Genomic DNA, 23,550 nt, shown 5'->3' on the forward strand with positions numbered 1-23,550 from the left:
TGGTATATTGTTCCAACCATTTATCGCACTTTAAGTAAAATAGTTCATCCAAGTGTCTGTTTCAAAACTGTTTTGAAATGCATGTCCTTTGGTCTTACTGTGTTGGCTGAATCAAAGTGTCGCCTTGGTGATAAACTCAAGTTCCTCTATGATGTGTTAAATCAGGAGCCTGTTAATGTCTTTCTCAAACACTTCAGTCAAGTCTGTATTCAGTACACTCGGTGATAGTCTATTCCATAAACTGGTGTGAAATGACTGCTCTGGAAATTACATTCAGCAACCTTAGTTGTGCCCTCTGATTCTCTTATTCTGGGTGAGCACAAAGAGCTTCTCCACATCCATCAGACCATCGTCTTGATTTTACATAGAATTTATATCACAGAAACAGGCCATTCGGCACAACAGGCCATATGCCACACGAGCCTCCTCACACATTAACCCTATCTGCATATCCTTTTAAAAGCTTGAATTATTATTCCTCTCCGCCCGCGCCCCCCACCTCCCACCACTATTTCTTTTGGTAAGGTGAGTCCCCACTGCGTGTTGTAGCATCAAACAAGCCAACGGTGGGCAGCGGAAACATTACAAGGACACCCTGGTAAAGTGCGACATCACTACTGACACCTGGGAGACCCTGGCCGAAGACCGCCCTAGGTGGAGAAAGTGCATCCGAGAGGGCGTTGAGCTCTTCAAATCTCAATGCCGAGAGCGTGAAGAGGTCAAGCGCAGGCAGCGGAAGCAGCGTGTGGCAAACTAGTCCCACCCACCCCTTCCCTCGGCGAATATCTGTCTCATCTGTGACAGAGTCTGTGGAGAGTCTGTGACTGTTCAGCCACCAAGTCACTTCAGCAGTGGAAGCAAGTCTTCCTCGATTCCTATGATGATGATGACGATGATGATGTTTGGTCCCATTCTTGTTGCCCCTTATTAGAACCCTTTTTCCAGTGCCTCATTCTCCTCACTGTGACCAAAACTGATTGGATTGGTGTTTGAGGTTGGGTTGAGATTTGGGTTGGAATTCAGGGTAGAGCTGGTGTTTCGGCTTTGGTTCGTGTTCAACTTTGGTTCTGAAACCCAAATGGCGTCACCTTGAGAGACTGAGCTTTGTTTATAGTCGGATCTGTATTAGGGTTTGTTGTGTTTGCAATAACTCAATAGACTGAATACTGTGAACTCCGAACAGGTACAAACCTGGCTCCCCTTTATTCGGTCCCAAAGCGATTACATTACAAGATGGCTGGCCTTTTATACCTGGGCCACACACACATGTGCACAGCCCAATGACCTCCAACAGTGGCGCCACCTGGTGGGTAGTAAACCCAAGATTACATACATGACAATATTCCCCCTTTAAGATATTAGTAACGGTCTTTTTACAACTTGAGATGGTCCGGGGCTTTCCGCTCCCGAGTAGAGCGTCTCAGTTCAACTCCAGCCTTGGGCGAGTGTTCTGAGTCTGTTATGACTGGGTAGCCGATCTGATGGGAGTGGCAATAACCACGTCAAGGATTGATAGTCCAGATTCATTGACCATGCCAGAGATTGAAAGTCCAGATTCATTGATGACAGCGGAGTCCTCTGATGACTGAGGGTAGGTTGGTTAATCACTGATTGTGCCTTCCTCAAACTGTTCTGGTTCATCCGTGTGCCGCAGCTTTATCTGATCGGCATGTTTCCTGCATGTCTGCCCATTCTTGAGCTTAACGATAAACACTCTGTTATCCTTCTTGGCCGTAACAGTACCAGCGATCCATTTGGGACCTTGACCATAATTCAGTACATACACAGGATCATTGATAGAAATGTCGCGTGACACAGTAGCACGATCATGATACCCTTGCTGACTTTGACGTCTGTATTCGACACGATTATTCAAGTCAGGGTGGACAAGAGTAAGCTTGGTCTTGGTCTCCATCAATAGTTCAGCAGGGGAGACCCCGGTAAGCGTATGGGGTCTTGTCCTATCACTAAGCAATATGAGTGACAAGCGCGTTTGCAGTAAACCTTGTTACACGTTTCATACTCTGCTTGATGGTTTGGACTGCACACTCTGCTTGTCCATTGGATGCGGGTTTGAATGGGGCTGACCTCACATGTTTGATACCATTGAGTTTCATGAACTCTTGAAACTCCATACTGGTGAAGCAAGATCCGTTGTCACTTACAACGATGTCAGGCAGACCATGCGTAGCAAACATGACACGAAGGCTCTCAATTGTAGCTGTGGATGTGCTGGATGACATGATTGTATACTCTATCCACTTGGAATAAGCATCCACCACAACTAAGAACATCTTTCCTAGGAAGGGACCTGCAAAGTCGATGTGGATCCTGGACCATGGTTTAGATGGCCACAACCACAGACTCAGCGACGATTTTGCTGGTGCTTTACTAAGCTGCATGCAAGTGTTGCACTGATGCACACATGATTCCAGATCAGAGTCAATTCCAGGCCACCCTACATGAGACATGGCAATGGCTTTCATCGTGACAATACCGGGATGCGTGCTATGTAGATCATGCACAAATTTCTCTCTGCCTTTCTTGGGTATAACAACATGATTACCCCACAGTATACAATCTGATAGTTCATCTTTGCGACGGATGTAAGGTTTGGTCTCTTCACACATTTGCTTGGGTATGGCAGACCAATCACCACTAAGGATACAATGTTTCACAACCAATAATATCGGGTCCTGGCTGATCCAGGTCTTAACTTGTTGGGCCGTGACAGGGGTTCCTTCACTTTCAAAAGCATCCATGACCAACAGTAGGTCTGCCGGTTGTGGCGTTTCCATCTCCGGTATGGACAACGGCAGACGGCTCAATGCATTGGCACAATTCTTAGTGCCAGGTCTATGGCAAATTACATAATCATAGGCAGATAATGTCAGTGCCCACCTCTGGATGCGGAATGATGCATTGGTATTGATACCTTTGTTTTCCGAAAACAATGAAATGAGTGGCTTGTGATCTGTTTCCAGTTCAAACCAAAGACCAAACAGGTACTGATGCATCTTTTTAACCCCATACACACAGGCTAGTGCTTCTTTCTCTACCATGCTGTAGGCTCTTCCCGCCTTTGACAAACTTCTTGAAGCATATGCAACAGGTTGTAATTTTCCTGACTCATTAGCTTGTTGGAGCATGCAACCTACTCCATATGACGAAGCATCACAGGCCAATACTAGATGCTTACAAGGATCAGAATGTACCAGCAGCTTGTCAGAGCAAAGCAGATTAGTAGCTTTCTCAAAAGCTCTATCTTGAGACGCACCCCAAACCCAGTTGTCACCTTTTCTTAGCAGCATGTGCAGTGGCTCTAATAAGGTGCTCAATCTAGGTAAAAAATTACTGAAGTAGTTGAGTAGACCAAGGAACGAATGCAGCTCTGTCACATTCTGAGGCTTGAGTGCATTTTTGATGGCCTTGGTTTTTGAGTCTGTAGGCCTGAAACTGTCAGAAGCAATTTTCTTCCCCAGGAATTCGACTTCCGGTGCCATGAAGACGCACGTCGAGCGTTTCAATCTGAGTCACACTTTGTCCAGACGATGTAGAATCTCTTCCAGGTTGTTCAGATGTTCAGCAGAGTCACGACCTGTGACTAGTATGTCATCTTGGAACACAACGGTTCTGGGGACGGACTTCAGTAGACTCTCCATGTTCCTCTGAAATATGGCTGCAGCCGAGTGAATTCCAAAAGGGCACCTGTTGTAGATAAACAGTCCTTTATGAGTGTTGATGCAAGTAAGTTTCTTCAACTTGTCGACCAGCTCTCCTGTGTCATGTAGGCCGACATCAGATCCAGTTTTGTGAATGACTTCCCCCCGCCCCCCCCCCCACCACCACCCCCGCTCCCGGCTAGCGTTGCAAACAGGTCATCAGCCTTCGGTAACAGGTATTGATCCTGTTTCAAAACTCGGTTGATCGTAACCTTGTAGTCTCCACAAATCCTGACAGTGCCATCACATTTCAACACGGGAACAATGGGGTTGGCCCATTCATTAAAAGGTGATATGATCCCTTCATGCTTAAGTCTGTCCAGTTCGATTTTGACCTTCTCCCTCATCATGTACGGAACTGCTCGAACTTTATGATGGACGGGTCTTGCCCATGTGGATCTGCATCTTGGCTCCTGTGAAATTGCCGATGCCAGGTTCAAACAGCGAGGGGAACTTGCTCAGCACTTGAGCACATGGAGTATCCTCCTCCTCCGACAATGCTTTGCTATCGTCCTAGTTCCATTTGATTTTTTCTAACCAGTTCCTGCCAAACAGCATTGGACCATTGCCTGGAACAATCCATAAAGGTAAATCGTGAATCGCACCATCATAGGACACCTTGATTACTGCACTGCCAATCAACGTTATGAGTTCTTTAGTGCAAAACTTGGCATTGACTGGACTCAGCTTAGGCCTCCCAGCCTTAGTATCCCACAGCCTGTCGAATGTCCTCTGGCTCATTATTGATTGACTCGCACATGTGTCCAGTTCCATCGATACCAGCACACCATTAAGTTTTACATTAATCATTATCGGTTGGCTCTTTATCAGGAATGAATACAGTCCATACACTTCCTCCCCTGATACCTTGGACTACATATCCAGATCCGCGCTAGACTGGTCATCATCCTCCACGTGGTGTGTTGCAGCACGCTTGCTCAGTTGCGGACACATGCACTGGAGATGCCCCACTCTCGAACAGCCTTTATAAATATACTGTTTAAACTGACACCGATGATGCCGATGATTTTCCGCACAACGCCAACACGGTGATATCGGATTCCTTCCCGTTGGTGGACTTTGAGCAGCCACAGGTTTCGTGTACACAGTCGGGTAGGCCCTGCCATATGCAGCTCTGCCAGACGATGATATTATCTTGTTTACAGTACTTGTCGCGTTCCGATTTTTCAATAATATCTGCTTTAAGCTTTTGTCCGTCGTCATGCATAATTGGGCAATCGTGATGGCCTTGCTCAAATCCAATGTCTCCGCCGCCAGTAGCTTACGTAGGATCACCTCGTGGTTGATGCCAATTATAAGGAAGTCCCGCAGCATGTCTGCCAATGCAGTTTCGAACTCACATGGTCCAGCTAGACGTCTTAGATCAGCAACGAATTCCGATACATCCTGGCCCTCAGAACAAACGTGCGTATAGAATCGATATCTTGAGATTATGGTGCCTTCATCTGGTTTGAGATGGTCACGTACCAGAGCACACAATGTTTCATAGTCCTTGTCCGTTGGACTTAAGGGTGAGATGAAATTTTTTGAGTCCATAGATTTTCGGACCGCAAACCGTGAGGAGGACCACCCAGCGCCGAACTGCGTCTGCCTCTTCCTCCATTTTGTTGGCCACGAAGTACTGGTTCAAGCGAGCTATAAAGTCTGCCCAATCTTCTCCCTTCATGAATCGCTCCAGAATTCCAATTGCGAAGGTTCTTGTTACCTCGTCGCCAAATGTGTATGCAATAACTCAATAGACTGAATACTGTAATCTCCGAATAGGTACAAACCTGGCTCTCCTTTATTAGAGCCTAAAGTGATTACATTACAAGATGGCTGGCCTTTTAAACCTGGGCCGCACACACGTGCACACAGCCCAATGACCTCCGACAGTGGCACCACCTGGTGACAGGGTTCAGGTTAAATCTGGGCTAAGATTCAAGTTGGGTCATAGGTTCGGATTGAGATTGAGGTATGAGTTCAGATTGATTTGTTTACAAATGACGTTGGTCTCAGAATGTAGTTGTTGTTTTAGGGTTGACGTTTCAGCTTCAGGTTTAGATTTAACTGAATCAAGGCTCATCCTTATAACCTCTCCCTCATTATTAGCAGAGTACAACAAAAATAAGAACTATTCTTTCTAAACACATATCTTTAATATAGTTTAACTGTTTTCAATTGCAGAGTGACAGGGAGAAGTCTGAAGGGCTTCCAGTTGCCCCATTCATGGATCGTGATAAGGTTACCAAGCCCACAGCCCAGATTGGATTCATCAAGTTTGTCCTCATACCAACATTTGAAACACTGATGAAGGTAAGTTAAGAATTAACAGGTAATTCCTCTCTTGATCTACAGAAAGAAAGACTTACATTTCTATTGTGCCTTTCACAACCACCGGATGTCTCAAAGTGCTTTGCAGCCAATGAAGTACTTTTGAAGCGTAGTCACTGTTGTATTGTGGGAAACACGCATAGCCAACTTGCACACAACAAGCTCCCACAAACAGCAATGTGATAATGACCAGATAATCTGTTTAGTGATGTTGATTGAGGTAGAAATATTGGCCAGGACACCAGGGATAACTCCCCTGCTCTTCTTCGTAATAATGTCAAGGGATCTTTTACATCCACCTGAGAGGGCAGACAGGGTCATGGTTTATCGTCTCAACTAAAAGACATTTCAGCAGTCCCTCAACACTGCACTGGGAGCGTCAGCCTAGATTTATATGTTCAAATCCATGGAGTGGGATTTGAACCCACAACCTTCTGACTCAGATGTGAGTGTGCTACCCACTGAGCCACAGCGTGAAGATTAACTCAGAATGACTAACTCAAAGATTCCTTCCTTTCTTCAATGACTTTTGTGTTCATCACCTTCATCAAGGTGAATGTGAATAGTGTTCGTGCTGGGAACAGGACAACTATTCATGTTGCTGTGTTAGCCTACATCACAAACTACTTCATTGGACACTGTGGGGAAGAAATTCGTGAGGTTTGCGCCACATGTTAGCACCACAAGATGGCGCTAAAATGCTGTTGATAGCTGCAATTTCAGCTGATGTCGGTTCCAGCCCCGCACACCCTATCGGTGATGCCGATAGCGCTGCCGCTGAACACGATCATCGAGGACCTCGCCATCATGGAGAACGTGAGGTCAGTGAGTGTGCAACGCTCACTGGACGTCCGATCTCCCACCTTCATTACAGCCACTTACCTTAACAGCAGCGCAGAACAATGATGCAAAGAACTTGCATCCACCAGCAGGAAACAGGCTGCTGCAGCGATATTTAGAGGCACCATCCCCAATCAACGGCAACTAACCTGGTTCTACAGTTTCAGTACCTGTTTGCTACTTTCTGCAACTGAAACAGCTTTCTTAGGTTATTTCAAGTTTTGGGGGGACAGGAAATGTTAATTCAAGTGCAGAAGTCACTAATTATTTGTTAAAGAATTCTGCTCATAACACTTCCTCACAGTCATGAGGGCTGTGGGATTACCTCAGGAGGACGAGGAGGAGGACGAGGATGAAATGGAAGGAAGAGGAGGCAGAGAAGGAAGAGGAGGCAGAGGAGGACCAGGTGGAGGAGGAGAGAGAGAGGAGGAGGAGGAGGAACAGAAGGGAGGGCAGAGGCAGCAAGACAATCAGCTTTTTGGACAGGCTGTCTGTGACCGGCTCATCAAACTCCAATTCACATGAATGAAACCCCAGATCCCCGTAGCTCACCACATCTCCATTATACAATCCCTGTCTCAAGCCATACCACAGCATCCTCCTGGGCACAAAGGTGAAATGAGAGAGACCACAAAATATTCCAAATACACTTAATAAATGTAACAATACACATTTCACACATATCACATGAATTCTAATAACTAATGACTCTTGTGCCTGCCATAGTTGAATAGCTGCCATTGTGTGAAAGGTGTGAGATGTGGGTGTGAGCGTTGCTAGGTAAAGATTGTTGGTGGGTATGTGCTGGGGTTGTAGTGCATTGAGCTGTGTGTGTAGCTTGTGGTACAGATGGTGGTATGGAGCATTTGTGGAAGCCTTCACTCACCTTGACCATTGTGTGAGGTCGTTACACTTCTTCCTGCGCTGTGTGTGGGTCCTGGGGAGCACAGTGCTGCCTGTGACATGGTATGCATGCTAGACAATTTTCAAATGGTGCTACTTATCCATTTTTAGTCTAAACACCGCCCATTCCTTGGCTATAATGAATTTCTAGCCCAAAGTACTTTGAAATATCCTGAGCTCATAAAAGAAATTATATAAATGCAATTTTTTTTTCATGGAGAAATGGCACAATAAGAGGTGCTCTTTTAACATTAGGTCTAAGGAATATTTTGGAGGTAGTGTAAAGGAAGTTTTACCCTGCATCTCATATTTGCCAAACCTGACTATATAATGTGAGGCAAGAATTCTTTCAAACAGTCATTTCCCTGAAAGTCATTACCTAAATATTTGCTCTGCATGCATTGGGACAAAACATCACATGAAGTTTGTGCGAGACCTGGTTTGATTATTACAGGACCACCATGCCACCCTTAATATGCAAATTGTGTTGCATTGATCATTGCCTGTTTGCTGTTAGTTATTCCCACAGATTGAAGAAGCTACGGTACAGCCCCTGCGAGATTCCAGGGATCGCTATGAAGAGCTAAAACAGATTGATGATGCAATGAATGAGGTAAATGCACCGAATCAGTGATCTGTAGTTAATGCAATATAATACAACCTTAACTCCTCAACTGACTTGTTGCTCTGTCCCAGCCATCATGTGTAAATAATAATGGCTATAATTTTGCTTTGGAACTGGAAAACAAGCCCTTTTGTAAATTGTGTTGGTGCCACTGACCAATTAATGTAACTTTTCCATAAAAACATTTATATAGCCTGTTTCACAACCTCAGGATGACCCAAAGAGTGTTACAGCCAAAGAACTACTTTTGAAGTGTAGCCATCCTCTGAAGACACTTCCAATCATCGAATCATAGAATAATATCGTGCTTGTGCCGGCTGTTTAAAGGAGCTATCCAATTAGCACTCCCCTGCTCTGTCCTCATAGTCCTGCATTTTTTTTCACTTCAAGTATTTATCCAACTCCCTTTCGAAAGTTACTATTGAATCTGCTTTCACCACCCTTTCAGGCAGTGCGTTCCATATCACAACAACTCGCTGTGTGAAATTGTTTTTCCTCGTGTCATCTCTGGTTCTTTTGCCAATTACCTTAAATCTGTGTCCTCTGATCACGGGCCCTTCTGTCACTGAAAACAGTTTATCCTTAGTTATTCTATGAAACCTTAATGATTTTGATCACCTAAATCACCCCTTAACTTTCTCTGCTCTAAGGAGGCCAACCCCAGTTTCTCTAGTCTTTCCACATAACTGAACCATTCGAGTAAATCTGCTCTGCCCCCTCTCCTTCTTTAAAGTGTGGTGCCCAGAAATAGCTACAGTATTCCAGCTAGGGCCAAATCAATGTTTTATAACGTTTCAGCATAACTTCCCTGCTTTTGTACTCTGGATTTTCGGCTTTGCTCATTTTGGGGCGGTAATGGTAGCAGGGCAGTAAAGTTTGCACCTCAGTCATCAAAATTGGGCAGCTAGGCCCTGAGTGTGGAGCGGAGAGTTAAGGGAGCTGTTGCACACCTCTCTTAGGGCACTCGGCCAGCTGAGCATGTGAAAATCCCGAGCTAAACAGCTTGCCTGGGAGCGCTGTAAGAGAGGTCTGGTGGGGGGGGAAACCTGGAACTAAACCACCAAAAACATTCCCAATAAATAACTCACGCCACCACAACATAAATCGCAAATAAAAACAATCACACTTACCTGAGGTTGACATTATTTATCGCACTGCAGCCGCTACAGCTCGAACCGCCCATTTTCACAGGCGGTCCCAGCACGGCACGCTACTGATCGGGCACGAGCCAAAAATCGAGCCGGTGTCGCAACCAGGGTCGTTGCACACTGGCTCGCCTCTTCCGGGTGGTAATGCTTCGCGTCCCGCTGAAACTGGCCCCGAAAACCCCGGGGGACACTGGAAGCCAGAAGAGTTTTCTGCCGCCATTGCCACCCCTCTGGGGTGAATACAGTGCTGACAACAGGCCAAAAATCCAACCCGCTCTATTTATAAAGCCAAGGATCCTATACGCCTTCTCAATTTGTCCTGCCACCTCCAAAGACTTGTGTATGTAGACCCCCAGGTCTCGCTGTTCCTGCACCTTTAAAATTGTACTATTTAGTTTATATTACCTCTCCTTAATCCTCCTACCAAAATGAATCACTTCACACTTCCCTGCGTTCAATTGCATCTGCCATGTGTCTTCCCATTTCACCAGTCCGTCTATGTCCTCCTGGAGTCTGTTACTATCCTCCTCACTGTTTACTGCATTTCTCAGTTGTATGTCATCTGCGTACTTTGAAATTGTGCCCACAATTATACCCTAGTCCATGTCATTAATACATATCAAAGAGAGGAGTAATCCGAACACCTACCTCTGGGGAACTACAGACTTTCCTCCAATCTGAAAAACAACCGTTTACCATTACTTTCTGTTTTCTGTCCTATAGACAACCTCATACCCACGCAGCCGCTGCCCCTTTAATCCCATGGGTTTCAATGTTGCTAACAAGCCAATTGTGTGGTACTTCATCAAAGGCCTTTTGAAAGTCCATATATGCAACATCAACCACACTACCTTCATTACCCCTCTCTGTTAATTCATCAAATAACTCCGTTACCGGAGCAGTGAATAGAATCCATACACTGCCAACCAGCGAGTGCTTTGTTTCTATGGTAACTGTTTCTTAAAAACATAAATTATGCATTCTCTGTATCCCAACATCCCCCAATGTAACTCCTCTGTCACTGACTGTTCCCCAGTTTATAACCTCTATATCACAATATTGTGTATCCATCATATATTAACAAAGATCGGCGAATTCCTTTTATAATTCAATATCCTCTCATTGTGAACTATTTTCCCCTTCCCATTGCTCTGGTCTCACTAGGATATGGGTAGCTCTGACAGACATTTTCCCACACTTCTACCAATGACACAATTAACTAACTGTTGGAACTCCCAGAGATATCATGCTATCCATTTTGCTTTCTCCTCCTTCTCACACCCTTCACTTATAAGGAAGCCCATTTTCTCCACTTGACACCTTTTCTTGCAATGAAGCCAGGATCAGAAACTCAGCGGAATGGCTGGTCAAACTCACGTCCCTCCATTCATTGCATTCCATGTTGGTCTCACACGCGTTTCCTCTCTCGCTCTATCTATCTGAAGGGTAAGGTTTTACTATAACCATGTTTGATCAAATAAAGGATAGCATCAAACCTAGTGGAGTAGAAATTGGACCTTTTATTAAGAGGGCCAATTTCCAACTTAAGAAAAAACTTCTGTCAGTCATGCCAACTTGCCCAACCCGAGCAGGTGTAAAGCATCTTCCTGCATCCTCTCCCCACTCTTTAAGCAAGCACTTAAGGTGTGCCCAAACTGCTAGGGGGTGCCTAGCAGAAATATTACAATTAGCTGACCTACCCTGTGCCCAGATTCTCTGGCAGAGTCAGGAGTGGAGGTCAGTGGCACATCGGCATTCCCATACTTACAGCGGCAGAAGGAATCTAAGGAATTTTGGCCCCAAGTACATTATTGTGTGAAAGGCTTGTTAGCCTATCTCGGTTATCCTTTAAGTTGAAAGTTATAATAAAAATGTGTGATCTTTTAATTTTGAATCCCCATTGTGTTCAACAAGCATTTCAGTGTCACATTGCCTGCAATAACATTGGATTTTTTCAATTTAACTTTACAAGTTGCAGAAGAAAACAGAAAATATCCCTCTCGGATGGAAGAAGAAATAATGTTCTTAGTAAGTAGATTTTGAAGCACTCGCATTCTCTCAGCAACAGTTCTGATACAAAGCTACCAGAAACCAAATAAGGATGAGGAGATATTAAAGGAGTTTTAAATGTTGTCATATTAAGACATTTGAAATAACGTTTTGCGAATAGAATTATTATGCAGCCAATGGGAATATCATCAGCGCTGGTATTATGAGAACATGGTGAGATGGATAGGAGATGGAGCTAAGAATGGTTAACATTAATTACCTGTTAAGTTGGTTGGAGAGTGGCGGTACTAGTAAGTAAGGGTTGATATAACAGCTACTGGCAGGGTGAAGGTAACATCACAAGGAAAAATAGCTCCAGCAATATAGGTGGGAATTACTAATGATAACAGTAACAGGACCAGCAGCTGAAGATGAACCTGTAGAACATGCCCCAGAGAGCTGTGGAGGCTGGGTCATTGAATATATTTAAGGCGAAGATAGACAGATTTTTGAGCGATAAGGGTTATGGGGAGTGGGCAGGGAAGTGGAGCTGAGTCCATGATCAGATCAGCCATGATTTTGTTAAATGAGGGAGCAGGCTCGAGGGGCCAGGTAGCCTACTCCTGCTCCTATTTCTTATGTTCTTATTTCTTATGTAAGAGTGCTGTAGGAAATTATACCTGGAGCGGAGATGTGAAAGTACAGTGTGCAGCATATTGCATCACAGTTTGCCTAATGGATACTGTTATGTCTTGAATAAAGAGTCAGACTAGATACTGCAAGCTCAAAGTAAGTGTGACCGTAGTCCTTTATTGCAGATCTCAGAGTGTCTCTCCAGCCTGTGAGGCCTCCTTATATATAGGTGCTCCCAAGGGACTGTGGGATCCCTTGGGACTTCAGGGGATAGACATGGTAATTACAGGTTTACATACATAAGAGATACCTTATTAATTAATTATGTTTTCATAGTTTTTGAACCATTTAAAACGGAAATGAGGAAAAATTTCTTCTCTCAAAGTCGTGAATCTTTGGAATTCTCTACCCCAGAGAGCTGTGGAGGCTGGGTCATTGAAATAGACAGATTTTTGAAAGATAATGGAGTCAAGGGTTATGGGGAGCCGGCAGGGAAGTGGAGTGAGACCAAGATCTGATCAGCCATGATCTTATTGAATGGTGGAGCAGGCTCGAAGGGCCAAGTGGCCGACTCCTGCTCCTATTTCTTATGAAAGAGCTATCCAATTAGTCCCACTCCCCTATTCTTTCCCCATAGCCCTGCAAGGTTCTCCTTTCCAAGTATATATCCAATTCCCTTTTTGAAATTCCTGTAAATATGTACGGTTCATAAGTTTTACCAAAACGAGGACATTGCCTTCCTCATGGCTCAATCACTAAATGCACTATGCGTGTGGCACTGAGCCGTGCAGCCAGGAAGGTCCCAGGTACGGTGCCCAGTTACTGAACCTCTGTTGTGGTGCTGGTAGGGGGGGTCTCACAATTAGCCTCCGTGCCCTTGCACTCGGGCGAGAAATAAATCAGTCTGGATTCCTGATCATTATCTAGTGCCTCCTGCTGGGTTTGTACAGGGTTGGTGTGATGCCCCCCACGGTTGAGTAGCCTGCTGCACTTGCTGTGCAGGATCACGCATGAAAACTGGCCATTGGGCAAACTTCCAGAGGCTGGTCAGCTCCCGATGAACCAGACCTTAGCAAAGTCAGGACCCTCCGCATCGGAAGACGGGGAGGGAAAGAAAAATAGAGGGGGAGGAGTAACGGCGGTTTATTTTTGTTTCTTTTATCCCAAAAATAATCCTTTTATTTTAAAACTATTTTCATTACAGGATTACAGACTACAGTTATTACTCTGGGACTAACAAGACTTGACATGAAGACAATGCTGATAATGACGTAACACCTATCAAATTGAATGAATTCCCATTAATCTGTTATTACCCTCCGCTAACAGCAGAGTCACTAGACATTTCAATGAACAGCACCATTTATATTTTCACCTTTTGGAACTTAAGTAAACACTTTTGCACTGAATGTTTTAGAGCTCTTTCAGATCTTTTATCACTGACCTTCCAGATTTTGTCGCTTAATAGTTTTTCTTCCAAAAATGTTGTAACAGTGGAAGGAACACAAATCTGTCAGTTTCGTAACTGATGAATTCATACTTTGTTCACTACAAAGAATTCATCATTTTTAATTTAAGGCCATCGTGGAAGTTGCATTTGCCACTGGAATGCAGCCCCTGAATGTTGCAGGAACTCAAAGCTTCTCCGGGATTTCAGAGTTCAGCATTCGTGGTCCTCAATAGGATTTAGATCCTCAATAGGATCCTGCCTGATGTGCAACCCGCCTGCTCCCCTCCCCTTCCCCCACCCCAACACCATTATCCAAACTCCTGGAAGACTCTGTGTTGTACCAGAGACATCCAATGCAGGTAAACCTGTGTTATGTCCCTAAAGTCTACGTTCTCACTCCTGAGACAGACAAAGCAACTCGATAACCTCACACGCAGTAAATAATGAGGACACTTTCTATACCAACTACACTGACAAAGACATTCTGTAACATCAATTATTTAACAGCTAAAAATCACAAACAGTGACTCACTCCCTACCCCAGTAGTTTATTCGATGATATTTCTCACAGTTTGATTTATCAACTGATCGATATAGATGTAATTCATGTTGGATTTGTTTTCATTTGAAATGTGACTGGCACCTGTCTGCAGGAACACATTGTGGAGGGTATCATTCAATAAAGTTGTTAACATTGTAAATTAAGGAAATGTCTTGTTCTGAATACTGCTCTCATTATAATCCACACGGCAAACAATTTGAAATTACTCCACACATAGTCATCGGATATGATTTGTAATTACTTGTATTTTTCAAACTGGCAGCTCAGTAAATTATACAAATTAAGTACCGACTTTTACTTCAAAATATTGCGACTGCTTAGTGCACGAAAGCCTCGCCAAATGTGGGGCAGTGAGATCCTAGGCTTGATTCCCAGTCTGCTGCTATCAGTAATTTGGGAAGTAAGCCCCCTGGCCTAGTGAGAGGAGGGAGGGGGGTAAAGAATCAGCTAATATTCTCCTTCACGATCGCCTATCCATCGGCCCCTGCCGAAGGGTGCAAGTGTGTGGATGTCAGGTGAGAGTAGGTTTGGACTCGGTTATAATGCCCTAACCAGGTTCACAAATGTCGCTTGGGTGAGGCAGAGGGCTTCCATCATCCATGGAACTATGTATGTATCAGCATCTTCAGGGGAGGAGGAGCGGGGGGGAATGGGAGAAAATGGAATAAGAAAAGGAGGAAGAAAAAAACCCTTTATTTTATCTTACGATTTAGCATAGAAAAATCAGTGTGGAAATCTGTAGAGGAATTACAGCAAAGCCCCAAAACTGCGAGACTGCTCCCAGCCTGGAGTCGTACTTGATAAAGGTTTTTTTTTGATGATAATGCTGATTCGAGATCAGTTTTAACAATAGAGAAATTGGGAGCAGCGCAAATCAGGCACTCTGACCTCCGTGCCCAATTTTCCGATCTGCACTATGATCGAGCGAGACGTTGTGACATGCGTGGAGTCTTGGAGTCGCGGCGCTCTTGTTTTCTGCAAGTGTGTTCTTTTACCACATGTTAAAAATAATGCTTTATTGTCGAGCACAGGCTTTGGAATCCTTTCTTCATAAGGAAGGAACCCGGGCTGCAATCTCGATACTTCCACAATAGGTTCTTTGGAGGCACAATGCTGCGATTGTTCAGTTACCAAGGAGACAGGAAGGTTGTATCCTAGCAATGGCTAAACCAGAATCTCAGACTTAAACCATACTGCGGGAAAAGACCAGAACAGTTACCCAGGAGGACAAAGATCCAACCTCTAGAAACTCCAATCCTTGTTTGCTCATTTTAGCTGTGTGTTAAGACTGCTGCAGCATGGGAGAAAGCGGTAATGAACTGTTTGCCCATGTTATGGTTGCCCTGAGGATTCGTATTGTCCAGAAATGGGTTTCCAGAAATTAGCACATCGTTTGTGAAAAGCAAGCTTGTTAAAAAAAAAAGCTTGCCATAATCAATTTCTGCACAAACGGGGAAGGAGGGGGCGAGGGTATGAACAGAAATGAGTACTGACCTCCAAGTCGGACCTGAGCTTAAAGAATAGAACGATTTCAAAGCATCACCATAGTGCTGGCAAAATTAAATGCTCTCAAAATAAAAACAAGTCCACCGCCCCCCCCCAAATATCTATTCACCTGATTCAGGCACCTTGTCATTCTGATTGTAAATGTATGTACAGCAATTCATTGGAGCATTGACCATCATTGTATCTCAGTAATACATAATCTGCTCTTTAAGCGTATTCAGTTGTTTCCATGTTTCATGCTCTCGAGCCAGGCTTCCACAGCCCAAAGCTTGGTGACGGGCCCTGATGAACTCGACGGGCCTTCTATTTTCAATAGAGCACTTTCACTGCAGCTATGAATCCTGGGAGAACTCCACTTCCATTTCATACGGAGAATTACATAGCAATTACAACATAGAAACAGCCATTCGGCCCAGCAGTAATCCTAATCACATGTGCTTTCCCCGTTTTCATATTCCTTTATTCCCTTTCCCTTCAACCATCTATCTAAGCTATTCTTAAATGTTGATATGGCCTCCGCTTCAATAACTAAATCTGGTAATGAATCAGAAATCTCTACGTAAAAAAAGTTTTTCGTGCTCTCTGTCCTAAATCTCTTGCATGCAGCCTTCTAGACTCCTCAGTGACAGTCTGTTTCTATCTACACTGCCCCATCCTTCATAATTTAAAACACCTCTATCGAATCATCCCGGAATCTCTTCTATTCCAAGAAACAGTCCCCATTTTGTATTTTTATTTTCTCATAGCAGCCGACAACCTAGTGAATCGACATTGGACTGTGATGAAGAAGTTGGGGGCCATTCAGGTAATGCCAGAGTGCAGTGAGTACAGGTTTGGTTCGTAAGCGAGTTTTCAGATTATATTATGATGTTTTCTCAATTACAATATTTTATTAAAACAATTGAATAAACCACATCTCTTTCAAATGCCAAGCGTATACTAAATGTGGAGGGAGAAGTTAAAAACTGCTGGGGTTTTTTTTTGGAAGGGTTTGTTTGGAAAATAATTTTCTTTCAGTAATCTATTTAATTTCAGATCCGTTATATTTCTCCAGAAAATTAATAAGCTATTCTCAGATCCAGTTTATTTTTCCAAAACGTTAACAACGTCTTTTGTGTCTCAAGTCAAATGGTTACTTTAAAAAAAAGTCACATTGAAGCACAGAAACATCAGTATTCACTTAGTGAGGAGGCCATGTATTAATGTGTGATACATTTTAATAAACCGAATGGATTTGTCTACCTGTAGGGTCTCGGGGATCAAACAGGATTTACTCGATTTCCATTCAGCTATTAAACACATTTCACAGTTGGATTAATGAACTGTTCATCGTTTGTTCTAGTTAATTAGTTTGTTAACTGATTGAGAGATACTAGGGATCATTATTACAGGTGCCTGTGACAACCTTTTGTTGTGACTGCTAACTAACACTGAAATTGCTTCATGAAATTATCCATTTAAAAACCACACGTGCCCACTAGTTTAACAGATGGTAAATGACGATAAAATAGGTCATTAACCTTTCTGAACAAAGAGGCAAATATAGCTCTAGATAATTTGTTATCACGGCATAAATACCTACAACTTGTTTACACTAGGTGCAGGCGTGTAATTTGTCACTGCAGAAAATATGGTTGTTTTTCAGTAAAAGGCTCTCAGTTGATGTTATTATAGCCCTGATCTGGAATCGTCATCATTTTATAAAAAATATCCCACTTTCTGTCATATGGTACAACACAAAACAGCCAATTACAAAAGCCATAATGTTGCAGCGGTAACGTACAATTAGTGATAGTAATGAAAGTGATGCTGTTTGATACCATCATTAGAACAGGAACACACAGAAATAGAAAGCTGTCTTTGAAATATATTATTTCAATAAATACACCTGCAAATGTTTTCAGGTCTGCTGCAGACCCTGTGTGTACTGCTCCAGGCTTCTGTAGGTTCCCAGAAAACAGTGAAGCGTTTGTGAAGCAACCTAAACCTTGCCATTTCCAGCAGCGTACATCTACAGGATTTCTCATCCTCCGTTAATTATTCATGGTGTGCTTCACACCCATCAGGGGCCGGGTATTGGGAGTTGCCAAAGGGACGAGGCAGGAAACTGCATGCGTCAGCAGCCCTTAAAGAGCTGCTGGGAATATTAAAGTGATATAGCAGTTTAAAGGTAAGTGGCTGCATATCAGGACAAAAGAGTGTTAGCCTGCAAAAAAAAAAAGGACATGACTGCAATTTACATTTATAAAGCACCTTTATGGAGAAAAACATCTCACTGCTTTTTATAGAGGGAAAAACATTTTTTTTTAATTCCCCTATATATTTCAGCTTTTCCAAAGGATGTCGGGATGCAAAAAGTGCTTGGTAAATCTCAGTAACTGATAATTTAAAAAATGTGGTGGCAGGAGAGGGATTCTTGCCAATAACGGAGTGGCACTGAACTCAAACACTTTGTGATGGTAGCTGAAATGTGGGCGTTGTTGCATAAAGTGGGTGCAAGGTTGATTGGCACGCTCCATAGAGGGCAGCAGATAAATAATATTGAGGCAAGATGTGACCTTGACTATCATTGGCGCATTGCATGCCTAAGGTACAGGTTAGCTTCAGGTATCTTTGCCAATAGATTGCACATATCCGCAATTGGCTCTATGCTGACCCGGGGCACAAGGAGTCAGTTTCTCATCGTCATTGCCAGGTAATTGTGTCTACCCCGCAGATATGGTTGGCGGTAAGTCTTCTTTCATTTTGTATCATTTTAACTAAAAAATACTGTGGTGGGGTCGCAGGAGGAAAAAAGAACTTCCCCAAAAAATTCATCAATATTTTTCATTAAAATGGCAACAAAAAAAAGGGAAGCCTGCACTAAAACATACTGCAAACAAAACTAAAAGTCTCTGATCTGATAGGAACTCCACTGCTCATGGAACTTCTGTTCGGCTCACTCCAAATGGGCAAAATGAGATCCAACCCCAATCCTAGTCAATGTAATGTAGTAAATTAAGCTGTGGCTTGTTTTCGTGGAGATCACCTTATTTCCATCTAAAATGTCTGCATGCACAGTAGTGGCTATATGGCTGTTAGCTAGAATTTCTGATCCCTAGCACCAAAGCCTAAGGACAGGAAACTCTACCTTGTGATCCCTTTGAGTAGATGTACGCCTTTGGAATACAATTTGAGATGGCTGGTATTATCTGTTTGGAGAAACTGTACATTACAGGTATCCATACATATTTCACAACACCCTGAGAATAAATCAATCAATCCCAATAATTAAATCATTGTCCAATGACTTCCCTAAGAAATGAAACGTCACTCAAAATCTCAATCACTCATCCAAGAACTCAAAACCTCAATCAGTTAATAATCCTTCACCCCCAAGAAGAAATTGCATTTAAATAGCACCTTTCATATCTTCAGGATGTCCCAAGTGCTTTACAGCTAATGAAGTACTATTGGAGTTTGGTTACAATGCACATAGCAAGATTCCACAGCAATGTGATAAGTGATTAGATAATCAGTTTTACTAGTGTTGCTTGAGGGCTAATGTTGGCCAGGACAGCAGAGAGAATTCCCCTGTTTTTCTTCAAATAATGCCATGGGATCTTTTACATGTGTCTGAGAGGGCAGATAGGGCCTCAGTTTAACATCTCACCCAGAAGATAACACTTCCAGCAGTGCAGCACTCCATCAGTACTGCACTGGAGTGTCATCCCAGATTACTTGCTCAAATCGTTGGAGTAGGGCTTGAACCCATGGCCTTCTGACTCAGATCCAAGAGTGCTACCATTGAGGAGCCAAGGCTGATACCGAATAACTAATCACTCACTCAAACACTGAATTAAAATTTTTGAATTACTCAAACACTCCCCCACGAAGTCAGTCACTCACTCCCTCCATAATAACTCAGTTACTCAGCCAGTATCTTAATCACTCTGCTAATAATTACATTTTTGCGCAATAACTCAATGACTTTCCGATAACCCACTCACTCAATTAATCATTCAGCCACTTAGCATCATTCAGTCCCTGATGTAATCATTCAATACCACAATCTAGCAACCACTCACCCACCAACAACACTCAATTACTTACTAATTTAATCACTCACTTAACCACTTTCATGACTCACCCACACTATCAATCGATCACTGAGTTAGCCAATCAAACTAATCTTTGCTATAATAATCCTGTTTAATTTTTATACCGTGACAATTTCCTTTCTTTTTGTCAACTGAAAGTGATGACTCCTTGCTGAAGTAAAGTTCATAGTCAAGTGGTGATTATCCATGTCTTGACATTGTCTTGGATTCAAGCCTTGCGTGTTGGCAGACTATTGGACTGTTGAGGGCCTCACAATCAAGCAGAGTCCTGTCATCACCCAATGCCCACACAGGCACAGTTTTAGCAGGGGTTACTGATTAGCAATTTGACGCAAGAACCTCTTCCTAACTCAAAGGTACTGAGGGTAGCCATGGCGCGCCAATTGTTCCCTCTGCCTTGTTCGTTTTGTAATATTTCCTTTAAAGTTCCAAGTAGCACAGGCAATAACCCCAATCATGTTGCTTTTAAATTATTGGCATCCGGGAGCAATTTGCCTATTTTCCGCAGTAATATAAGTAAAACAGTTAATGATGTGCACGGAACATTACTGGAACATCTGTGGCAAATTAGAGAGTTATGGTCTCACTGCTTTTTTTCCATGGTACTTCATTCATAATGTGAAATGTCCTTGTGGGTATAATAAGTGAACAAAATATAATGGAATCGGAAATAAAGTAATCAAAATGTTACCCCATACACTATCCAGAGCTTAATTTGGGTGAGAGTGAGAGGTTTACCAGTGATGTTGACATCAGAGTGGGTTAGATACAAATGATGCTGAACTTTATCATTTGTCTGCTGTGTTAATGAGATCAAAGTCTAATAACTCTAATGACAGATTCGGCAACAGTTTTCCAATATAAACACAATCTTTTCTTTGAGATGTGCTTTTATGCTGCTCGTTAGAGTAATGAGATTTCCCAAACTCTGTGTTTGGAGTTTAAAGTTTTGTAAATACATTTTTTGAATTGGCTTTTAGCCTCCGAGCTCCAGTACAGTGAGGCTCTTTAAAATGTGTTTAACTTTCTTGGTGATTGAATTCTCCATTTATCAATTGCAACTGTAGAAGGCAGCATTGAAGGAGTGATAGTGGACGGTGTGAGCCAGTGCTGGATAGGAAAGTTACGGCTTTGTGAGCCTTGATAGTTCAACCGCTTTGAAAATCTGATTACATAGTTTGAATTTCCATCGGGTAATTAAAATAAACCATGCTGTGTGCTTTGATGATGAGAGAGCAATATCCCTATGGCGAGGAGCTGCTCCTTCAACCAGGGATTTTAAGAAAACAGTTGTATGAACCTGTCACTGTGCACAATCCTATAAGTTCCACATTCTTAGTGCGAGACACACATATTCACATTTTGCAATCACATATTAGGCTTTTCATAGTGAGCAAAGTGTACTAACCAGCTAACTATCGTTATTAACTTCTCATTCATTTCTGCTGTGTTCTGCCTCAGCATCTTCTCACAAATCAGACACTATGACAGCCTGACTGATAACATCTGCCCCTAATGCTGCAGGCATTTACTTAACAATCGGGTAGCAATTTGTGTTTAAAAGAGAATATTTCACCATTACAGTACATTTAACCACAGCCCAGAGTTTGTTATAAGCTGTCCTTATTATTCCCTTCCCCCTGCATGTCTCCTTTTATTGTACAATAAAAAACAATAGATTTAACAGAAAGCTGAGAAATAATGGCTGTTAAATTGATGAATCCTACAATTATTTAGCAATCGTTCTTTCATGTTGCTGAGAGACTGTTTCCCTCGGCTGGAGAGTCTAGAACTAGGGGGCATAGTCTCAGGATAAAGAGTCGGCTATTTAGGACTGAGATGAGGAGAAATTACTTCAAGCAGAGGGTTGTGAATCTTTGGAATTCTCTACCCAAGAGGGCTGTGGATACTGAATCGTTGAGTATATTCAAGGCTGAGATCAATAGATTTTTGAACTCTAAGGGAATCAAGGGATATAGGGATTGGGCGGGAAAGTGGATATTTACATAATTACATAGGCTATACGGCACAGAAACAGGTCATTCGGCCCAAACAGTCCATGATGGCGTTTATGCTCCACTCGAGCCTCCTCCCGTCTTTCCTCATCTAACTCTATCCGCATACCCCTCTATTCCCTTATCTAGCCTCCCCTTAAATGTGCCTACACGATTTGCTTCAAACAGTCCTTGTGGTATCAAGTTTCACATTCTCACCACTGTATGGGTAAAGGAAATTTCTTCTGAATTCCCTATTGGATTTCTTGGTAATTATCTTATATTGATGGCCTCTAGTTTTGCTCCTCCCCACGAGTGGATACACTCTCTCTGTATCCACTCTATCAAAATCTTTCATAATTTTAAAGACCTTTATTAGTTCACTCCTGAGCCTTCTCTTTTTGCTGTGGGGTCTAGAGTCACATATAGACTGGGGCGGTATGCAATTTTGCTCCCTTTGTTAAAATAGTCAGGAGGACCTCATATGGATTTTTTGGCTATGAGGAAAGATTGGAGATGCTGGGTCTGTTTTCTTTGGAACAGAGGAGGCTGAGGGGAGACCTGATTGAGGTGTATAAAATTATGAGGGACCTGGATAGAGTGGATCGGAAGGACCTGCTTCCCTTGGCAGAGGGGTCAACAATCAGGGGGCATAGATTTAAAGTAATTGGGGAGAGGTATAGAGGAGATATGAGGGGAAATTTCTAGTGGCGGGAGTCTGGGATTCACTGCCTGAAAGGGTGGTAGAGGCAGAAACCCTCACCACATTTAAAAAAAGACTTGTATGTGCACTTGAAGTGCCGTAACCTACAGGGCTATGGATCGAGAGCTGGAAAATAGGATTAGACTGAATAGCTCAGTTGACCGGCACGGACACGATGGGCCAAAATGGCCTCCTTCCATGCTGTAAATTATCATTCTATGATTATGGAGTGTATAGAGGGTGGGGCTTGGAAGCCTGCAGAAGGGAGCTATTATGTTTTGGCTCTTTTCTAACCTTCAGTGTCTGAAAAAGCTTAGCTCCTGATGACGATCTGTGCACTGATTCTCATTTTCAAATGATCTCCTTCTGAGCATCCACCGCCCATCCACCCAAAGCATGATGCACTATTCCAGTAACTGAAAAGGCATGAATCAGGCCCACACCAATCTCCTTCTGTAACTAAGCATCATGAAGTTCAAGAGAGTAGAGTTGGTTGACTCACCCTCAGATATTTTCTTACTTGCAGTGCGATAGCCTTGTGCTATAGGCTGAGACCGGGAATGAGGGCCGGTTTTAGTACTCCGGTTTGAAATTTAAATTTTGACTGTAGGAGCTCTCCACCTGATGGCATTGCATGGAATCTCTCACACAGACTTGCATTTATATATCATCGAATTACATAGAATGTACAGCACAGAAACAGGCCATTTGGTCTATGCTGGTATTCATGCTCCACACGAGCCTCCGCCTACTTTACTTCATCTCATCCTATCAGCATAACCTTCTATTGTTTTCTCTCTCATGTGTTTATTCTAGATTACTCTAATGTTATACAGTATATCACATTATATAATGAACTTAAAATGCACCATATTTAATTAATTAACTTGAAGTGCAGTGCCAATTGTTATGTAGGCAACCGCAGTAGCCATTTTGCTTTAATTGGCCAGTGTAATGTATGCAACTATGAGGATGCTCACAGGTTTGTAGAGCTGTTGATCCACCGGTACGCTTGTGGCCTTCCGCAAGAGTTGGGCGCCA

The 23,550-nt window shown here is 43.0% G+C and overlaps 1 protein-coding gene across 2 annotated transcripts in view; it reads left to right on the plus strand.

Annotated features, from left to right (window-relative positions):
* The window catches only part of LOC139275888 (high affinity cGMP-specific 3',5'-cyclic phosphodiesterase 9A-like), a 41,763-nt gene extending 28,149 nt beyond the window's left edge, over positions 1-13,614 (plus strand). For both annotated transcript variants that reach the window (XM_070893107.1, XM_070893108.1), the window contains 4 exons: positions 5,910-6,038; positions 8,317-8,412; positions 11,545-11,600; positions 13,399-13,614. In XM_070893107.1, coding sequence (XP_070749208.1) covers positions 5,910-6,038; positions 8,317-8,412; positions 11,545-11,592 — 273 coding nt within the window. In that variant the 3' untranslated portion in view covers positions 11,593-11,600; positions 13,399-13,614. The remainder of the gene's footprint in view (positions 1-5,909; positions 6,039-8,316; positions 8,413-11,544; positions 11,601-13,398) is intronic.
* Positions 13,615-23,550: the final 9,936 nt, after the last annotated feature.

Source organism: Pristiophorus japonicus, chromosome 11 (genome assembly GCF_044704955.1).
Source record: "Pristiophorus japonicus isolate sPriJap1 chromosome 11, sPriJap1.hap1, whole genome shotgun sequence".
Lineage (NCBI taxonomy): Eukaryota > Metazoa > Chordata > Chondrichthyes > Pristiophoridae > Pristiophorus > Pristiophorus japonicus.